Consider the following 15,861-nt stretch of genomic DNA (forward strand, 5'->3'; position numbering starts at 1 on the left):
GAAAGTCTCCTCCCTGTCTGCCAGCTGTCCTATGTGAAATGGATTGGGGTGGGGTGGGGGCCTACAGCACTGCACTGCTCATACTTTGATACAAATTTGGTAATCTCCCTGCATGGGAGGCTGTTGTGCAAATTGGAAGTGTCACACTGGTGTGGGGAGTGTGCTGTTCTGAGGTTTGGGGGCTCTGTTATTGACATTGTTTAATTCAAATTATCGGATAATTCATATGTGCAAAAACTGACTTTGAATTATCAGGAGTAGGCTGTACACCCAAATTTCAATGTAGCATCCCAAGAAAGACCTGGAATTCCAGTAATCGTTCACTGAGGATTTTGCTACTCTTTTCCACAGAGGGGAGCGCTGATTTTGAAGAGGGCAGCACACCCGAAACAACAAGTGAAATTTCACCAATTCCAGTGATTCCTGATAAACAAACAGGTAAGAAAATGTCAGACTTACTTGGGCTCCTCTTCACCTGGCTGGTTATGTCATACCTGCTGTAAACATGGGATTGTTTTAGGGGGGAAAAAAAATCCAATCTTGTTTGTATCACATTAATGTGGACTAAAGACTGTTAACCTAGCATTAATAGTGAGCCTTCTCACGTGTTGCATTCTGACGCACATTTCTAGAGTGTTGTGTGGGGATTAGATGAGTGGGGGGTGTATCTAAGGGCCTGTCCCAGCTTCTTGTTGAAGCAACTTGCTTTTAGAGTCAGTTTCAGAGATATCAAAAGTCTTGAAATGGAGAGTCAGGCCCGTATTTTGAGATCAAAATCCACATCTGGTGTCAGCTGGCTTATTTTGTACAGCAGGAAGGCAGAATGTGTTTCTTGTGACTCTACGAGGGGTTCAGATGACACTTATAAATCGAGCTTCAGCCTTGCCGTTTACGTCATTTGAAGCTCTCGCCAAGATTGCTGCCTTGTATTCTATCCTGTGTATCTCTTCTTTTCACCACATGGAAAAGCACGTACTACACACAATGTGCAGCTTAGCATGTCTACGAGAAAGAAATCTTCGGATTAAATGTAGGGCATTTTAATGCTCATTTCCACATTCCTGAATGGATAAAAACATCCAAGAGGTCAAGGATTGGATTACATTTCCAGAAATGAGTTATTAATTACAAGGAGCAGAGTGATGCTGGATTCAGTCCCAGGCTCCTGCCTGCTGTTGAACCCCTGGAATTAAATTTCATTTAAGCATCCCACTCAATCTTCATTTTTCCATCATTTTTAAAATTTCTATCTCCTTTCTCCCCCCCCCCCCCCCCCCCACCTTTCTATTTCTATTTTTAGGAACTTTAGTGCTCTAGCCCAACTCCATCAAATCTAGGCTGGCACTTCAGTGCAATACTGAGGGAGTGCTGCATCGTCTGAGATGCCATCCTTTGGATAAGGCATTAAACCAAGGCTTCGTCTTTCTGTTTAAGTAGATGTAAGAATTGCACTATTTGAAGCAGATGAGTTCTCCTGATTCTCTTGGCCAACATTTATCCCCCAACCAACACCACCAGAACTGATTAGCTTGTCATTTGTCTCATTTGCTGTTTGTGGGACTTTGCTGTGTGTAAATTGGCTGTTACGTTACCAAGCAACAATGGTTACACTTCAGATCTATTCCTTTGGCTGTGATATGCTTGGGACATCCTCAGAGTGTGGAATGGGCTAAACGAATGCAATCATTCTTTAATTCTTTCTTGCTGGAGATGTGCTGGCAGTGTTGGGATAGGCGGGAGTGGAGTCATGTGAGGGTAGCTTATGGAGACGGGGCAGGAAATTATTCCCCGGCCTCACCCCACCCCATGTCGGCAAACACCTAAAACTCTTTATGTACCAACCCGTGGCCTTTGGTCTCCAGCTCTGTTCTCCTGTGCAAACCTTCCGCAACCCCCACCCCCACTTCATCATTCATGGCAGAACCTTCACCATCTTGACCCTATTCTCTGGCATTCCTTTCCTCAACCAGTTTGGCTTTCTATTTCTCTCACGGTCAAAAACCTTCTGTAAACCAATAATTTGATAATCTTTCTTAACTGCTGCATCCCTTTCTCCTCTGTGAAGCACCTTGGAGTATTTTCTACATTAAAGGCAATATATAAGTGCCTTTAATGGTTATTGCTGAGCTCATGAGAGGAGAGCAAGTGGTGCAAGGAAGAGAGAAACACCAACACAGTGGGGCTGATGGTTGAGATGGATGGTGTCCAATGCGCTTTGTGTGCTGTCTCCCAATGAAATATCAGGCAAGGAAGCCTAAGGCCTTGGAAATACTAGATGGGCTTCATTGTTATTTTTGGTGATTTAGCTTCCACTTACAATACAGACACAGTACAGATTCGAAGAAGACCATAAGAGATAGGAGCAGGAGTAGGCCATTCGGCCCCTCGAGCCTGCTCCGCCATTCACTGAGATCATGGCTGATCTGATTTTTACCTCAACTCCACTTTCCCCATATCCTTTGACTCCCTTGCTGATCAAAAATTTGTCTAACTCAGCCTTGAATGTATTCAATGACTCAGCCTCCACAGCTTTTTGGGGTAAAGAATTCCAAAGATTCACGACCCTCTGGGAGAAGAAATTTCTCCTAATTTCTATCTTAAACAGGCGACCCCTTATTCTGAGACCATGGCCCCTAGTTTTAGATTCCCCCACGAGGGGTAACATCCTCTCAGCATTTACCCTATTGAGTCCCCTCAGAATCTTGTATGTTTCAATAACATCTTCTCTCATTCTTCTAAACTCCAATGAGTATAGACCCAATCTGTTCAATCTTTCCTCATAAGACAACCCTTCCATACCCGGAATCAACCTAGTGAACCTTCTCTGAACTGCCTCCAATGCAAGTATGTCCTTCCTTAAATAAAGGCAACAGAACTGTACACAGTACTCCAGGTGTGGTCTCACCAGCACCCTATACAGTTGTAGCATGACTTCCCTGCTTTTATACTCCATCCCCCTTGAAATAAAGGCCAATATTCCGTTTGCCTTCCGGATTACCTGCTGCACCTGTATGTTGACTTTTTGTGTTTCATGTACGAGGACACCCAGATCCCTCTGTACCGCAGCATTTTGTAGTATTGCTCCATTCAAATAATGTTATGCTTTTTTATTTTTCCTCCCAAAGTGGATGATTTTACATTTTCACAAGTTCATAATATGTGAAGCCTGGTGTGTGCCCAGCTTGATAAAGTTGGGACCTGGAAGGTGAATGTGTCTTATAGAGATACATTGCATTCACTTCATTCATCATGGATATACATTTTACCCAAAGTCTTGGTATGAACAGAAAAATGTCTAAAAATGGAGAACAATCACTACCCAGTTGAGTTCAGATATTGGTCCATATCTTCATGCTGGCTGTTTTAGCTGCTTACATGGGCCATTTTTCTAAATAGGATTGCCCCTTGTATGTTTTGTGAACACACTTTCCGTTTTGAAATTTTTAATGTAAACTGGACACCAAAAGTCCAGTTTTCTGTTTTTTGTGGCAATTTTTTTTTATTCGTTCATGGGATGTGGGCGTCGCTGGCATTTATTGCCCATCCCTAATTGCCCTTGAAGATGGTGGTGAGCTGCCTTCTTGAACCGCTGTAGTCCTTATGGTGAAGGTTCTCCCACAGTGCTGTTAGGGAGGGAGTTTCAGGATTTTGACCCAGCGACGATGAAGGAACGGTGATATATTTCCAAGTCGGGATGGTGTGTCACCTGGAGGGGAAAGTGCAGGTGGTGTTGTTGCCATGTGCCTGCTGCTCTTGTCCTTCTAGGTGGTAGAGGTCGTGGGTTTGGGAGGTGCTGTCGAAAAAGCCTTGGAAAGTTGCTGCTGTACATCCTGCAGATTGTACACACTGCAGCCACGGTGCGCTGGTGGTGAAGGGAGTGAATGATTAGGATGGTGGATGGGGTGTCAATCAAGTGGGCTGCTTTGTCCTGGATGGTGTCGAGCTTCTTGAGTGTTGATGGAGCTGCACTCATCCAGGCAAGTGGAGAGTATTCCATCACACTCCTGACTTGTGCCTTGTAGATGGTGGAAAGGCTTTGGGGAGTCAGGAGGTGAGTCACTCGCTGCAGAATACCCAGCCTCTGAACTGCTCTTGTAGCCACAGTATTTATGTGGCTGGTCCAGTTAAGTTTCTGGTCAACGGTGACCCCCAGGATGTTGATGGTCGGGGATTCAGCAATGATAATGCCATTGAATGTCAAGGGGAGGTGGTTAGACTCTCTCTTTTTGGAGATGGTCATTGGTTGGCACTTGTCTGGCGCGAATGTTACTTGACACATATCAGCCCAAGCCTGGATTTTGTCAAGGTCTTGCTGCATGTGGGCACGGACTGCTTCATTATATGAGGGGTTGGGAATGGAACTGAACACTGTGTAATCATCAGCGAACATCCCCATTTCTGATATCTGGTATTGTGTAAATATCAAAAAGAGACCCAATTTCAGCTAGTCAATTGGCTGGAAAATCACCAGGGCCTCAAAATAAAGTTGCGTGTCACTGGCCTGGAGAGGAGCTGACTCTTCTGGATGCAAATAAAAATATTTTAAAAATGACAGACAACGTAAAGAAAAAGCTCCAAATAAATACCTCACACTATGACTAGGCACTAGGGGAATGTCTCACCAATATGTAGAAACAGCCACAAAAACAGAACAAAATATGGTCCAGATGCTGAACACTAATATAGAGCTAGAGGCACTGCATATAAGGCAAGAACATCTAAAGTAGAAAGCTGGCAACCAGCAGGAGCCAGGAAAACCAGAGAGACTGTGTTGAAATAAATGCACTCACTATACTAGTGGAATGCCAAGGCTGCACAATAGTTGAAATGATGTGTCTCGATACAGTTTTTAAAGGTTTCTCATGATGCTCATCATACTGGCCCTGTCCTTTGTCCAATTTTAGACTTGGCAAAAGATTGCAATCTTATTTCTAACTCAGCCGGCTGAATGTTACGATATATTTGAACAGCTGGTCAGAGCTGCATTAAAAATGGCGAGTTTTGCTTGGTGACGTACAAGGTTTGGCCACAGACATGGCTGGCTTGTATAGAGGCAATAACCATTTGGGCCTAGACTTTGGTTTGAACCATTCCTGACTAGTATTTTGGGATCATTGCATCCAGTTCACAGGGTAGCAGCTGTTGAAATGGGACCCTTATTTATTACATTATATTGTTTACAGCCCTCCCAAAATAGAGAATAATTTCACGGTGTGGAGCAGACGAATTCATTTCACTTGGGCTTAATATAGTCATCTGTATAGTTGAGATGTTGCACTCAAGTCCATTTTTAAACTAGGTTAGGATCAGCATTTTAAGCTTGTTGGCCTTAGAATTATTGAGACTAATATTGTGCTCAATTTTTAAGCATTCTATAGAAATTATCATAGGAACATAGGAATTGCTAGACGAAAAAAGACCAAAGTCCACCTAGTTCGCCTTCTACCATCCTGGTAGTTGCATGATACATTGATAATGGAGTTGTTGACTAATCATAGTAATCAATCTTTATCAATTAGTCTAGACCTGACCCAGGCATGAGGTGGGGAAAACCCCAGTGGTGAAGAGCTTTGGCAGCCAAAGGTCCAAAGTCACCAAACATTCTACGCTCACCATATCTCATGTCTCATATTACTCATATATTCTGTAACACAAAATGTTATTTTCTGAAAGAAATCCATCTAATTTTCATTTGAATGAATCAACACTACTTGTTTCCACTGTCTGCCTCGGGAGCCTGTTCCATAGATTGACCACTCGCTCACCAAAATAAGGTTTTAAAACTGCACTACCTGCTATCGTGGTGTGGCAGCAGTGGAACATGAGAAAGTTAACAGACGAGAACTTGTGTTAGTCACAAGAGCCCCAAGAAGTGGACATTCCTCTGAACCTTAGCAAAAAAAGTAGACACGAATAAAGAGGGGTGAAATATTGGAAGAAAGTCTCTGGATTAATCAGCCATGTTTAACAGCATTCCTGTTCAAAAATAGGAGTAAAAGATGCTAAGGAAAAATTTAGAAGAGGTCCATTTAACAAAAGACCTTGTTAAAGGGTGTGGAGAATAAGCAGGCGAGTGGGACTAGGCCAGGGGGCTCATGGAGAAAAAGACAGAGACAACCGATGATTCTAAGAAGCAGGAAAATACTGTTATCCTTAGATTTAAGCCGGTAATCTGGACTGATACTGAGGGAGTGCTGCACTGTCGGAGATACTGTCCTTCAGATGAGACAGTGGGTCAGGCAGATGCCAAGGATCCCAAGGCACTTCTCAAACAAGAGTAGCGACTTCTCTTTGGATTTTCACCAATGTTCCTCAACCGAAACCAAAAAACAAAGTAGTCATCTAACTTCTGTTTGTGGAATCTTTGTGTGTGCAAAATAACTATCACATTTACCTCTTTCAAACACTTCAAAGTAATTCATTATGTGAAAGACCTTGAGACGTTTGTCAGGTGTGATAAGACGCTATATAAATTAAACTAGAGATTATAGTTTAGGGTCAATAAAAGGCTATTTGAGGCATGGGTTCAAGTCCAACTCCAGGGAAATGGGGACACAATCTTGGCTGACACATCGTGCACTGAGGGAGCACTGCATTGTCGGAGGTGGACATTAAAGATCCCACGGAGGAACTGGGAAGTCCTCCCAGTATCCTGGCTAACATTCCTCCCTCAGCCAACACCACCAAAACAGATTAACTGGTCATATATCTCATTGCAGTTTGTGGGATCTTACTATGTGCAGTTTGGCAGTTGCATTTGCCTACTTGACTCCTCTGCAAAGGTAATACATTGGCTGTGCAGCACATTGGGATTTTCTAAGGATGTGAAAGGTGCTATATAAATGCAAGTTTGTTCTTATTTTGGTGAAAGAGAAAAGAAAAGAAATAATTTGCATTTATAATAGTGTCTTTCACAACCTCCAGGATATCCCAAAGCCAATAAAGTTACTGTTGTAACGTAGGAATCATTAAATACACCTGGATGTGAGTTGTCAGATATTCAATATTACATTTGAACTTTGCACATTAGGAGGCAGCCAGGGGCATACTGTGCTCCCTGCACCTAATTAATCCATGAACTTGACTGTATTGTTTACTTCGAAAGGCTCCAGAAATCTGCAGGAAGGGTATGGAACCTTAGCTGAACTGCACCAAAAATAGAAGTGGAGACGTGTTTCAAAATAACTGGCAGAAGTAATTTTGAGAAATGTGTGGATGCAGGCCAGGATACTGGCTTGCATTTATTTCCCTTTTGACACTTCACTGGTCCTGTGCAAGCTCACACATAATCTGCACAAGTCCTTTCAGACCTTAAAAGCTCTGCTAGCCGTTCTCCCATCTTCCACCCATAAACCTGAGCTAATCCTAACTTGCACCAAGGTCCATTCACCCATCATCCCTGTGGTCGCCGATGTACATTCAGCCCTGGCCCACCAATGCCTCGATTTTAAAATTCTCATCCTTGTATTCGAATCCCTCCATGGGCTCGCTCCTCCCTATCTCTCTAACTTTCTTCAGCCCCGCAACCCCCCCAAGAACTTTGCGTTCCTCCAACTCTGACCTCTTGTGCATCCCCACTTTCTTCATCCCACCATTGGTGGCTGTGTCTTTAGCCATCTATGGAATTCCCTCTCTAAACCTCTACGCCCCTCTCTCCTCCTGTAAGACCCTACATCTTCCTTTCGTAATATCCCCTTCTTTGGCCCGGTGTCAATTTTGTCTGACTACATTAAAGGTGCTATATAAATGAAAGTTGTTTTAAAAATTAGCTTCAAACCTTTCACAGTTGTAAAGTGGATTATGGTAATCAATTACTGTAGCCTTGTGTATTTTGCCCCGTTGTGACTTTGATTCTGTTTGCTTGAAGTTTTATTGAAATTCTGATTGCCCTATACTTTATGGCTCTTATAGCAAGACAGTTCAATGGCTGAGCTGTGTATGCTTGGGTCCATGACCAAAAGGGCAAACCACGACAAGAGGATAGTATTGGAATGACTTAATATGGTTATTTTCACTCCAAATTGGAAATGGGTAGAAACTCTCGCATGGAGTCAGTTTCAACACAAGTCTTTGGACACCACTCTTTCTTTCCAAGTTTTACTCCCACGTGGTTTACGTCAGTTCAAAGGTTCAAAATTGGCCCAAGTCGAGCTATAAATTGTAAGATGCAGCAATTAAATGGAAACAACGGTGGGTAATTAAATGAATCACTAACATTGAGACTTAACAATCCTTAAACAAACATACAAATTTAGGCCTTCCCAGGTCACAGTCGATCTATGACTGAATGAATAGTTTTGGTTATGTAGCCTTGAGGCATATTAAGTAGTGACAAACCCAGTGTACTTAATTCAAGGATTAACAATGAACTAGTAATTATCCTGGATAGATGGAAGTTATTTGTCTGTGGCGATTTAAGTTAATAACCCTGGGCAATCATCGCATTCAGTTATTTTCAAACTTTTGTTTATTTACTTTCCTCTGTGTCACCTCCTCCTCCCCATCTTCTGCCTGGATGAGCAAGACAAAATCAAGGTGATGCCAATGCTGGGGAATGAATTAACTATCCTTCTGGCCTGTCTGTGCAGGACTCATAGTTTAATGGTGATTCACAGGCAGCTTCCAGGCTGCACTGAGAGATTAGCCGAACTTCTTTCATGTAGGATCCTTGCAGCCAGAAAATATGAAGTTTTTGTCCCAGAAGATTGGAGAGATTCAGCTCCTAGAAATGGAAGGATTGTGTGTTAACCCAGAGAACCATCCATGCCTCTATAGACTGAGGTACTCAGAAGACATATTGTAAATACGGCCACCTTAAATTCCCTTCCCTATTTCTGTTCTAGTGGAATGCTTCACCAGACACTTCATCTAAGGCTAAATTCTCCATTGTAAACCCATCACAGAATCAAACTGATGCTGGAAAGACTTGAGTTCAGATATACTACAGGTCCCCTATAGCTTGCTACAAGGTATTCTTGCAGTATAAAGTATTTCCCCTACATTACAACAATGACTGCACATCAAAAGTATTTCATTGTCTGTGAATTGCTTTGGATCATCTTGAGGTTGTGAAAAGAGTTGTATAAATGCAAGTTTGTTTGTTCTTTCTAAATGTAGTGAATAATGGTGGTCTGTTTGATGGATGGAGGATGGTAGAGTGGGGGAGCTTTTGGGGGAGGAGGGGGAGAGGAATGCAGTTGCAATTGGGCACTATCAAAACGTGTATTGGAGTGAGTGGCTACCAGGTCTTTGACCAACTTATTAAGGTAATTGGCAAAAGAGCCAGAGGTGAGATGAGGAGAATTGTTTTTTTAACGCAGCGAGTTGTTGTGATCTGGAATGCGCTGCATGAAAAGGTGGTAGAAGCAGATTCAATAGTAACTTTCAAAAGGGAATTGGATAAATAGTTGAAGGGGAGAACATTTACAGGGCTATGAGGAAAAAGCAGGGGAGTGGGACTAATTGGATAGCTCTTTCAAAGAGCTGGCACAGGCACAATGGACCGAATGGCCGCCTCCTGTGCTATAAGATTCTGTGTTGTCCCGGGACCTACTTGGGCGCTTTTATTGCAGTCATTTCTTTCCCATTATGTGCTACTACTTAATGTGATCACCCGAGGGGCAAGTGGATAGGTTTCCATCTCCAGCAACCTTTGCTCACCCTCGCAGCATTAAAGTATTTCAAAGGTAAAATTTATAGCAAAGAACATTTTACTGGGTTCAGCCAAGTGTTGGCTTCCAAGCGTTATACAACTAAAGAGTGCAGTTACCCTCAGATTATAGTCGGTGTGAGAATCTACTTCGATGTATTGTGGCTGTTGATGAAGGCATGGAGTAAGTTGACTGTAAATGTTTCACAAAGGACATTGTGGCTTTTAATAGCCTATTGTGTGCGTGCTTATTACACATCCCGTTCTCACTTAGCCAATGTGGCTGTTGAACGCGGTCATTTATTTTTGGCACAGAATTTTAAAAAAATTTATTCTTATTGGTTTATTTTAAGATGCAGCCTCTTCCTGCGCCCCCCAGCACCCCCAGTTCTTGAGGGTCGTAGCTCAGTAGGCACCGGCATCATCTCCCATCCATTATATCATTCTATTGCTAGAAAGAAACTTCTTATTTTAGATCATCTCTTATTTGGAGGGAAGAGACCAGGCAATTCCTTCTCGCAGGCCTGTCCTAGGCCGTGTTTTGCCTCCCTATAAGCTTTCTACCTGACGTCCAGAGAAGCCCAGATCACCAGGACTTGTTTGACGGTCTTGTAAATCCTGGTGGTTTTAAACAAGAAAAGGCAACGTGAATTGCAGTATTAGAACCCACCCTTCAAGCACCCGCAGCATTTCTAACCTAATTATGTTGGCATCGTAGTCGAGGCCCCTGGGTTTTGTTTTTTACTTGGAGAAATGGATGGAATTGCAAATTCTGAATCCCTAAATACTGGTAAAATCCCAGAATCCCATTTGTATCGTGTACTATGAACAGCCCTATGTGTAGCGCACACCTCCTCTCAGTGTCTTGCTTGCTCCCTGTCACATGCACTCTGGCCCCGATATTTACTCGGAGCCGGGAAGAGAGTTGGGGGTGAGAGGGGGATTTGCGGATGGGAAAACCGGAAGTAAGGGTTTCCCACCCGTCGTGATGGTAGGACGTCTTTAGAAAGTTTTCAACAGCTTCGCGCCTGACAGAAAGGTCGGTTGACAGGCTGGCTGCCTATCGGGTAGGGAGGGATCGGGGTCTTTGGGGTTTGGATGGGGGGGGGGGAGGTCGGGGAGCGATTGGGGGGAGGTCAGGGAGCAATTGGGGTTTCCAGGGTTTGGATGGGGGGCTAATCGTGGGGGTGGGAGTCGGACGTCGTCGGGGGGGAGTTGGGGCACATCGTACATCATGGTGAGGAGGGGATTGGATGCGGGGTCGGTTAATCGCAGGGCGGCGCGGGGAGGCACTCCTGCTCCTCCAGGCCCACAAACAGTGCATGTGGTGTATGGATGTCCTGAGGTTGTGAAAGGTGCTATATAAATGCAAGACCTTTGTGGAGAACATTGATGAAATGTTTGTAAGTAATGCTAAAATGATCTTGCAGGCCTCACAGTCCTGTTACTGATGGCAGTGACCTGTTGCATTGTCGTCACACAGCTCATGTGGTGTATGTGTCCCAAAGTGCTGTTTTTTTTAAAAAAAGCATTTAAGCAGATGCACTTTAATCTGTTTCTTGTGTGATGCCTTGGGGTGTTAATCTTTCCTCCCTCGAATACTTCCTCCCAGTCATCCACCTCTTGGTGAGGTTGCCCATCTAATTGCCACTAGCTCTCGTGGCTCCACAGCCCTCAGCACTTTCCTATCATTCAGTCTCCCCCTGCCTCCCCTCCCCAGTCTTCCACCCACCCACCCACCCACCCACCCACCCTCCTGCTAACTCCTCCTCAGCTTTCAGTTCTCTCCCTGTGAGCAATGGTGAGGGAGATGTGCAAGTACATCATCAAGGCTGAAACAGGGTGGAGTGTGTTTCAAGAGAAAATTGATGAATTCTCATGGTTTGTCCTGAAGCTTTTCAGTGGGGAACTGCTTCTGTCACACAGTGAGTATCTTTCTATTTTTCTGAATAAGGTTAGTGCAAGTTGCACTGTGTGAATCCTACCATTAGTCTCAGTTTGGCTTAGTTGGTAGCACTGTTGCCTCTGATTCAGAAGATTGTGGGTTCACTGCAGGACTTGAACGTATAATCTAGGTTGACACTTCAGTGCAGAACTGAGAGAGTGCTGCAGTGTCGGTGCAGCCGTCTCCCAGATAAAGTGTTAAACTGATGCTCTGTCTACTTGTCAGGTGGAGGTAAGAGATCACATGCACTGTGCATTCTCCTGATGTTCTGGCCAACCTTCCTTCCTTGACCAACACCCAAAAAACAGATTGACCATCCTATGTACAAAATTATCTGTGGTATTTGCCTACATACCAGCAGTGACTACACTATTACTAAAGAGAGGCAAACTGGATCTAGAATCTGAAGTCAGCATTGTGTAATTGGGGCTAAGAAAAATGAGGATTCTCATCCTTGTGTTCAAATCCCTCCATGTTCTCACCTTCCCTATCTCTGTATCCTCCTCCAGCCCCACAACCCTCCAAGAACTCTGCATTCCTCCAATTCTGACCTCTTGTGTTTCCCCGATTTCCTTTGCCCCACCATTGGCGGCCGTGCCTTCAGCAGTCTAGGCTTCAAGCTCTGGAATTGCCTCCCTAAGCCTCTCCGCCTCTCCACCTCTTTCCTCCTTTTAAGGCGCTCCTTTAAACCTACCTCTTAGACCAAGCTTTTGGTCACCTGTCCTAATATCTCCTTATGTGGCTCGGAGTCAGATTTTGTTTGATAACACTACTGTGAAGTGCCTTGGGATGCTTTACTACGTTAAAGGTACTATATCGATGCAAGTCATGCTGTGCTAATATTACAGTACTGCTCCAGCAGGCAGCTCAGACTCTGGGAGCAGTGTAAGAAATAAGTAAATAATGGGGTGCTATCACCTCGAGCAGAAAGGAAAAACCCACTTTGAGAGATGGCTTCTTCCTGTCCCGGCCACTACGGCAGCAGTGGGGTGTGTTGAGCTTTCAAACGCCTGAATGGGGACAGCAATGCGTGATTAAGACTTTTGAACAACTAACTGTGCACGCACAAGACTGCGCATGGTTATTTCAGTGTTACCACCAGTGACATGAAATCCGCCCCACAGTGTAAACCGAGCGAGTTCTGGAGCCCAACCAGCGGTAGCACTTGGAGGAGCAGCTTCCTTCGGAGGTGTTTGTTGCAATATAAATAGCACTTCAATCACTGCAGACATTTACAGTTAAGCCAAACAGAAGCCTAAGCCCATGTCCTCTGAATGGAACTGCTGAGAAGTTCCCTCTGTAGCCGTGGGTCAATAAATTCTCCAGATCTGACAATCAGTGAGCTTTAGTTCAGGAGAGCTTTGCTGTTAGCCCTCTGCCTCCCCGGCCCCACCCCCCCCACCTTTCATACTTAATGCCACTAAGGTTTGAGACGTTCCTGTTTGCTGTTGTGGGGACTGTAATTACAGAGCAGTGTGTGGCAGGTATGCTTTGGGATTGTTTTGGCAACGCATCAAAGGAAATCTTCTTAAGACAATCTCCTTGTCTTTTGATGTGATTTCTCTGCACCGAGAGAAAGGATATTATCGTTTGCCTTTTAAATTTGGAGCATGTTGCGTTGTCTTGTACCTGAGGCCTTTGAAGTGAACTCCTCCAGCTGTGCTGCTGATAAGTACATGGGTTAATTGTTAATGAGTTAGAATCACCATTTAATTTTATTCATGTTGGTGTATAATTCAGTGTAACTTTTTACAGCTGAAAACATTGTACGAAGCCACAATCTTGTTAGGAAGTAATGATGATGTTTTTTTAGAACTACACCATTAAATGAATATTTACATTATACTGAAGATGACAAGTACTGATAGACTCTCAGATCTCGCCACCTATTCTCCCTGTGTATTCCGCCTCTGCTTTCGCCTCATCTGTGTTTTGAAAAAAAATGTTTCATATATCAAAAGATGTGCTGTCTTTTCTCAGCGTTTTCACTGAGAGTAGTGTTGCCCACAGGTCCACACAAGGTCCTGACCAGATGCAACCTCTCAGCGATTTGTTGATTAAATGCATTGCATCAATACAGAACATATGTGCAGCTGTTATACTTGTATTTCCACCATTCATCTGTTCTTATTTCCCCATCCTGCAGCCCACCTTCAATTTAATGTCTTAAAGGCCCCCAATTCATTTAGTCTCCTCGAGGTGGAAGAACAGATGCACCAACTTGCATTTAGATAGTGCCATTAACATCAATGTCCCAAGGCTTCACAGGGGTGAGAATGGGCATTGAGCAGTCGGGTTAGCGGAGCTGACTGCAGACATAGTCGACGAGGTAACCTCTGAGGAGGCTTTTGAAGGTGGGGGAGGTGAGCTGGGTGATGGGGGCACTTCTTGAGGGCTTTGGAGAGGAAAAATTCTACGATGGAATGGTTGATGGTGACCATTTTGAAGCGCAGGAGGGGGGAACAGTGCCTGAAGAGAGGGTGTTCACGAGAAGGTCAGTGTCAAAGAAAGGAAGTTGCGTGTTTAGGAGGGAGTTGAGGACAGCAGAGGTGGAGCAGATGAATCTCCTGAGGGCTGTGGCAGCTAGATGGGGGAGAGGAGGCTGACGCAGAGAGATGAATTATTTCAATCTTCGAGACAAAAAAAATTGACGAGCTCGTCTCATTTAGTGGGAACTATGACAGATTGAAGTGCTGGAAAATGATGAGGGAGGAATACAAGGCAATGTTGTTTTTAAAAAAAAAAGGAATTGACAGTGTATGGTTTTTTTTGGAAAAGGGGCACCTCTAGGCATTGGGAGAACGGTAGATGATTTGCTGCATTTGGTGTTTCCTGATGTTTATACAGAAGTTACCGTGCTGAGCTGGGAGTGCTAGCAGTACTTACTCAGCTGGTAATTCTACCACCAATCGTGTGTAAAATAAATCACAGTTTAAGCTTTTATAAGAAGCATCGTCTTTTTAAAACCGAAAATGGAAAGGCAAAGGGAATATTGGTTATTGAAACCACTACTGGTTTGCTGTTTTAAACCTGAGGCAGTGTAAGGAGCTACAGACATGTCTTCCTGTATCCTCATCCTGCCCCTCTGGTGGCAAGTTGTACAGGGAAAGGCACTCTGCCTTTAGCATAGGACAGTGATATTGTACAGAGCCTTGGTCAGACCCCATCTGGGGTACTGCGTTCAGTTCTGGGCACTGCACCTCAGGAAGGATATATTGGCCTTGGAGGGGGTGCAGTGCAGATTCACCCGAATGATACCGGGGCTCAAAGGGTTAAATTATGCGGACAGTTGCATAAACTTGGCTTGTATTCCCTTGAGTATCGAAGGTTAAGGGGTGATCTAATCGAGGTGTTTAAAATATTAAAAAGAATCGATAGATTAGATACGGAGAAACTATTTTCTCTGGTGGGGGAATCAAGAACGAGGGGACATAATCTTAAAATTAGAGCCAGGCCATTTAGAAGAGAAATCAGGAAGCACTTTTTCTCACAAAGGATAGTAGAAATCTGGAACACTCTCTCCCAAAATGCTGTGAATGCTGGGACAATTGAAGCTTTCAAGACTGAGATCGACAGTTTTTTTTTGTTGGGTAAGGGTATCAAGGGAGCTAAGATGTGGAGCAAGATATGGAGCTAAGGTGGGTAGATGGAGTTAAGATACAGATCAGCCATGATCTGATTGGGCCCAAGGGGCTGAATGGCCTACTCTTGCTATGTTAGCGGTTCACCATTCGGGATCCCAAAGTACTGAAATGAACTTACGACTTTTCCGTACGATTTATTAGCATGTTGAGTTCTGGAAGGTGTGAAGTCATTGCAGTTTTGTACTATAAAGCGTATGTCATACTTACAGAATTAAGTTAAACGTAACAGATTTTCCTCCAGCTATGAGGAATAGATCCTGTGCAAGTTTCCTGCACCACTCTAAGGCTGCACATGTGGCATCCAGCAGGATAATGGCTGTATAAACACCAAATCCCAGCTGTCCTTTTATCAGTAATTCGAAGTAAAATGGCTCCTCTGGGCAGAGTCCGATGGATTGTTGGGTTGTGCAACTGATAACACAGCTGTCTGTGTGGCTGGCAGTGTAAATTGCTGTGATATTGGTCCTTAGGGGGTGGTCAGACTTTGCGTCTCAGCGATCAGCGAGACAACTGAGTAACAACACCAGAGCAATGAGGAATTATTGAGTAATAAAACTTAAAGCAATTTCCAGTTCTGTTAACTGGGGGTGTAGAGACAGGAATGAGAGTGAGGGGGAAGTTGA

At 44.0% G+C, this 15,861-nt stretch overlaps 1 protein-coding gene across 1 annotated transcript in view; it reads left to right on the plus strand.

Annotated features, from left to right (window-relative positions):
* Positions 1 to 15,861, plus strand: part of hspg2 (heparan sulfate proteoglycan 2) — a 473,886-nt gene that overhangs the window by 116,182 nt on the left and 341,843 nt on the right. The window contains 1 exon segment of the mRNA XM_067970061.1: positions 352 to 438. Within this exon segment, the coding sequence (XP_067826162.1) occupies positions 352 to 438 (87 nt within the window).

Source organism: Heptranchias perlo, chromosome 32 (genome assembly GCF_035084215.1).
Source record: "Heptranchias perlo isolate sHepPer1 chromosome 32, sHepPer1.hap1, whole genome shotgun sequence".
NCBI lineage: Eukaryota > Metazoa > Chordata > Chondrichthyes > Hexanchiformes > Hexanchidae > Heptranchias > Heptranchias perlo.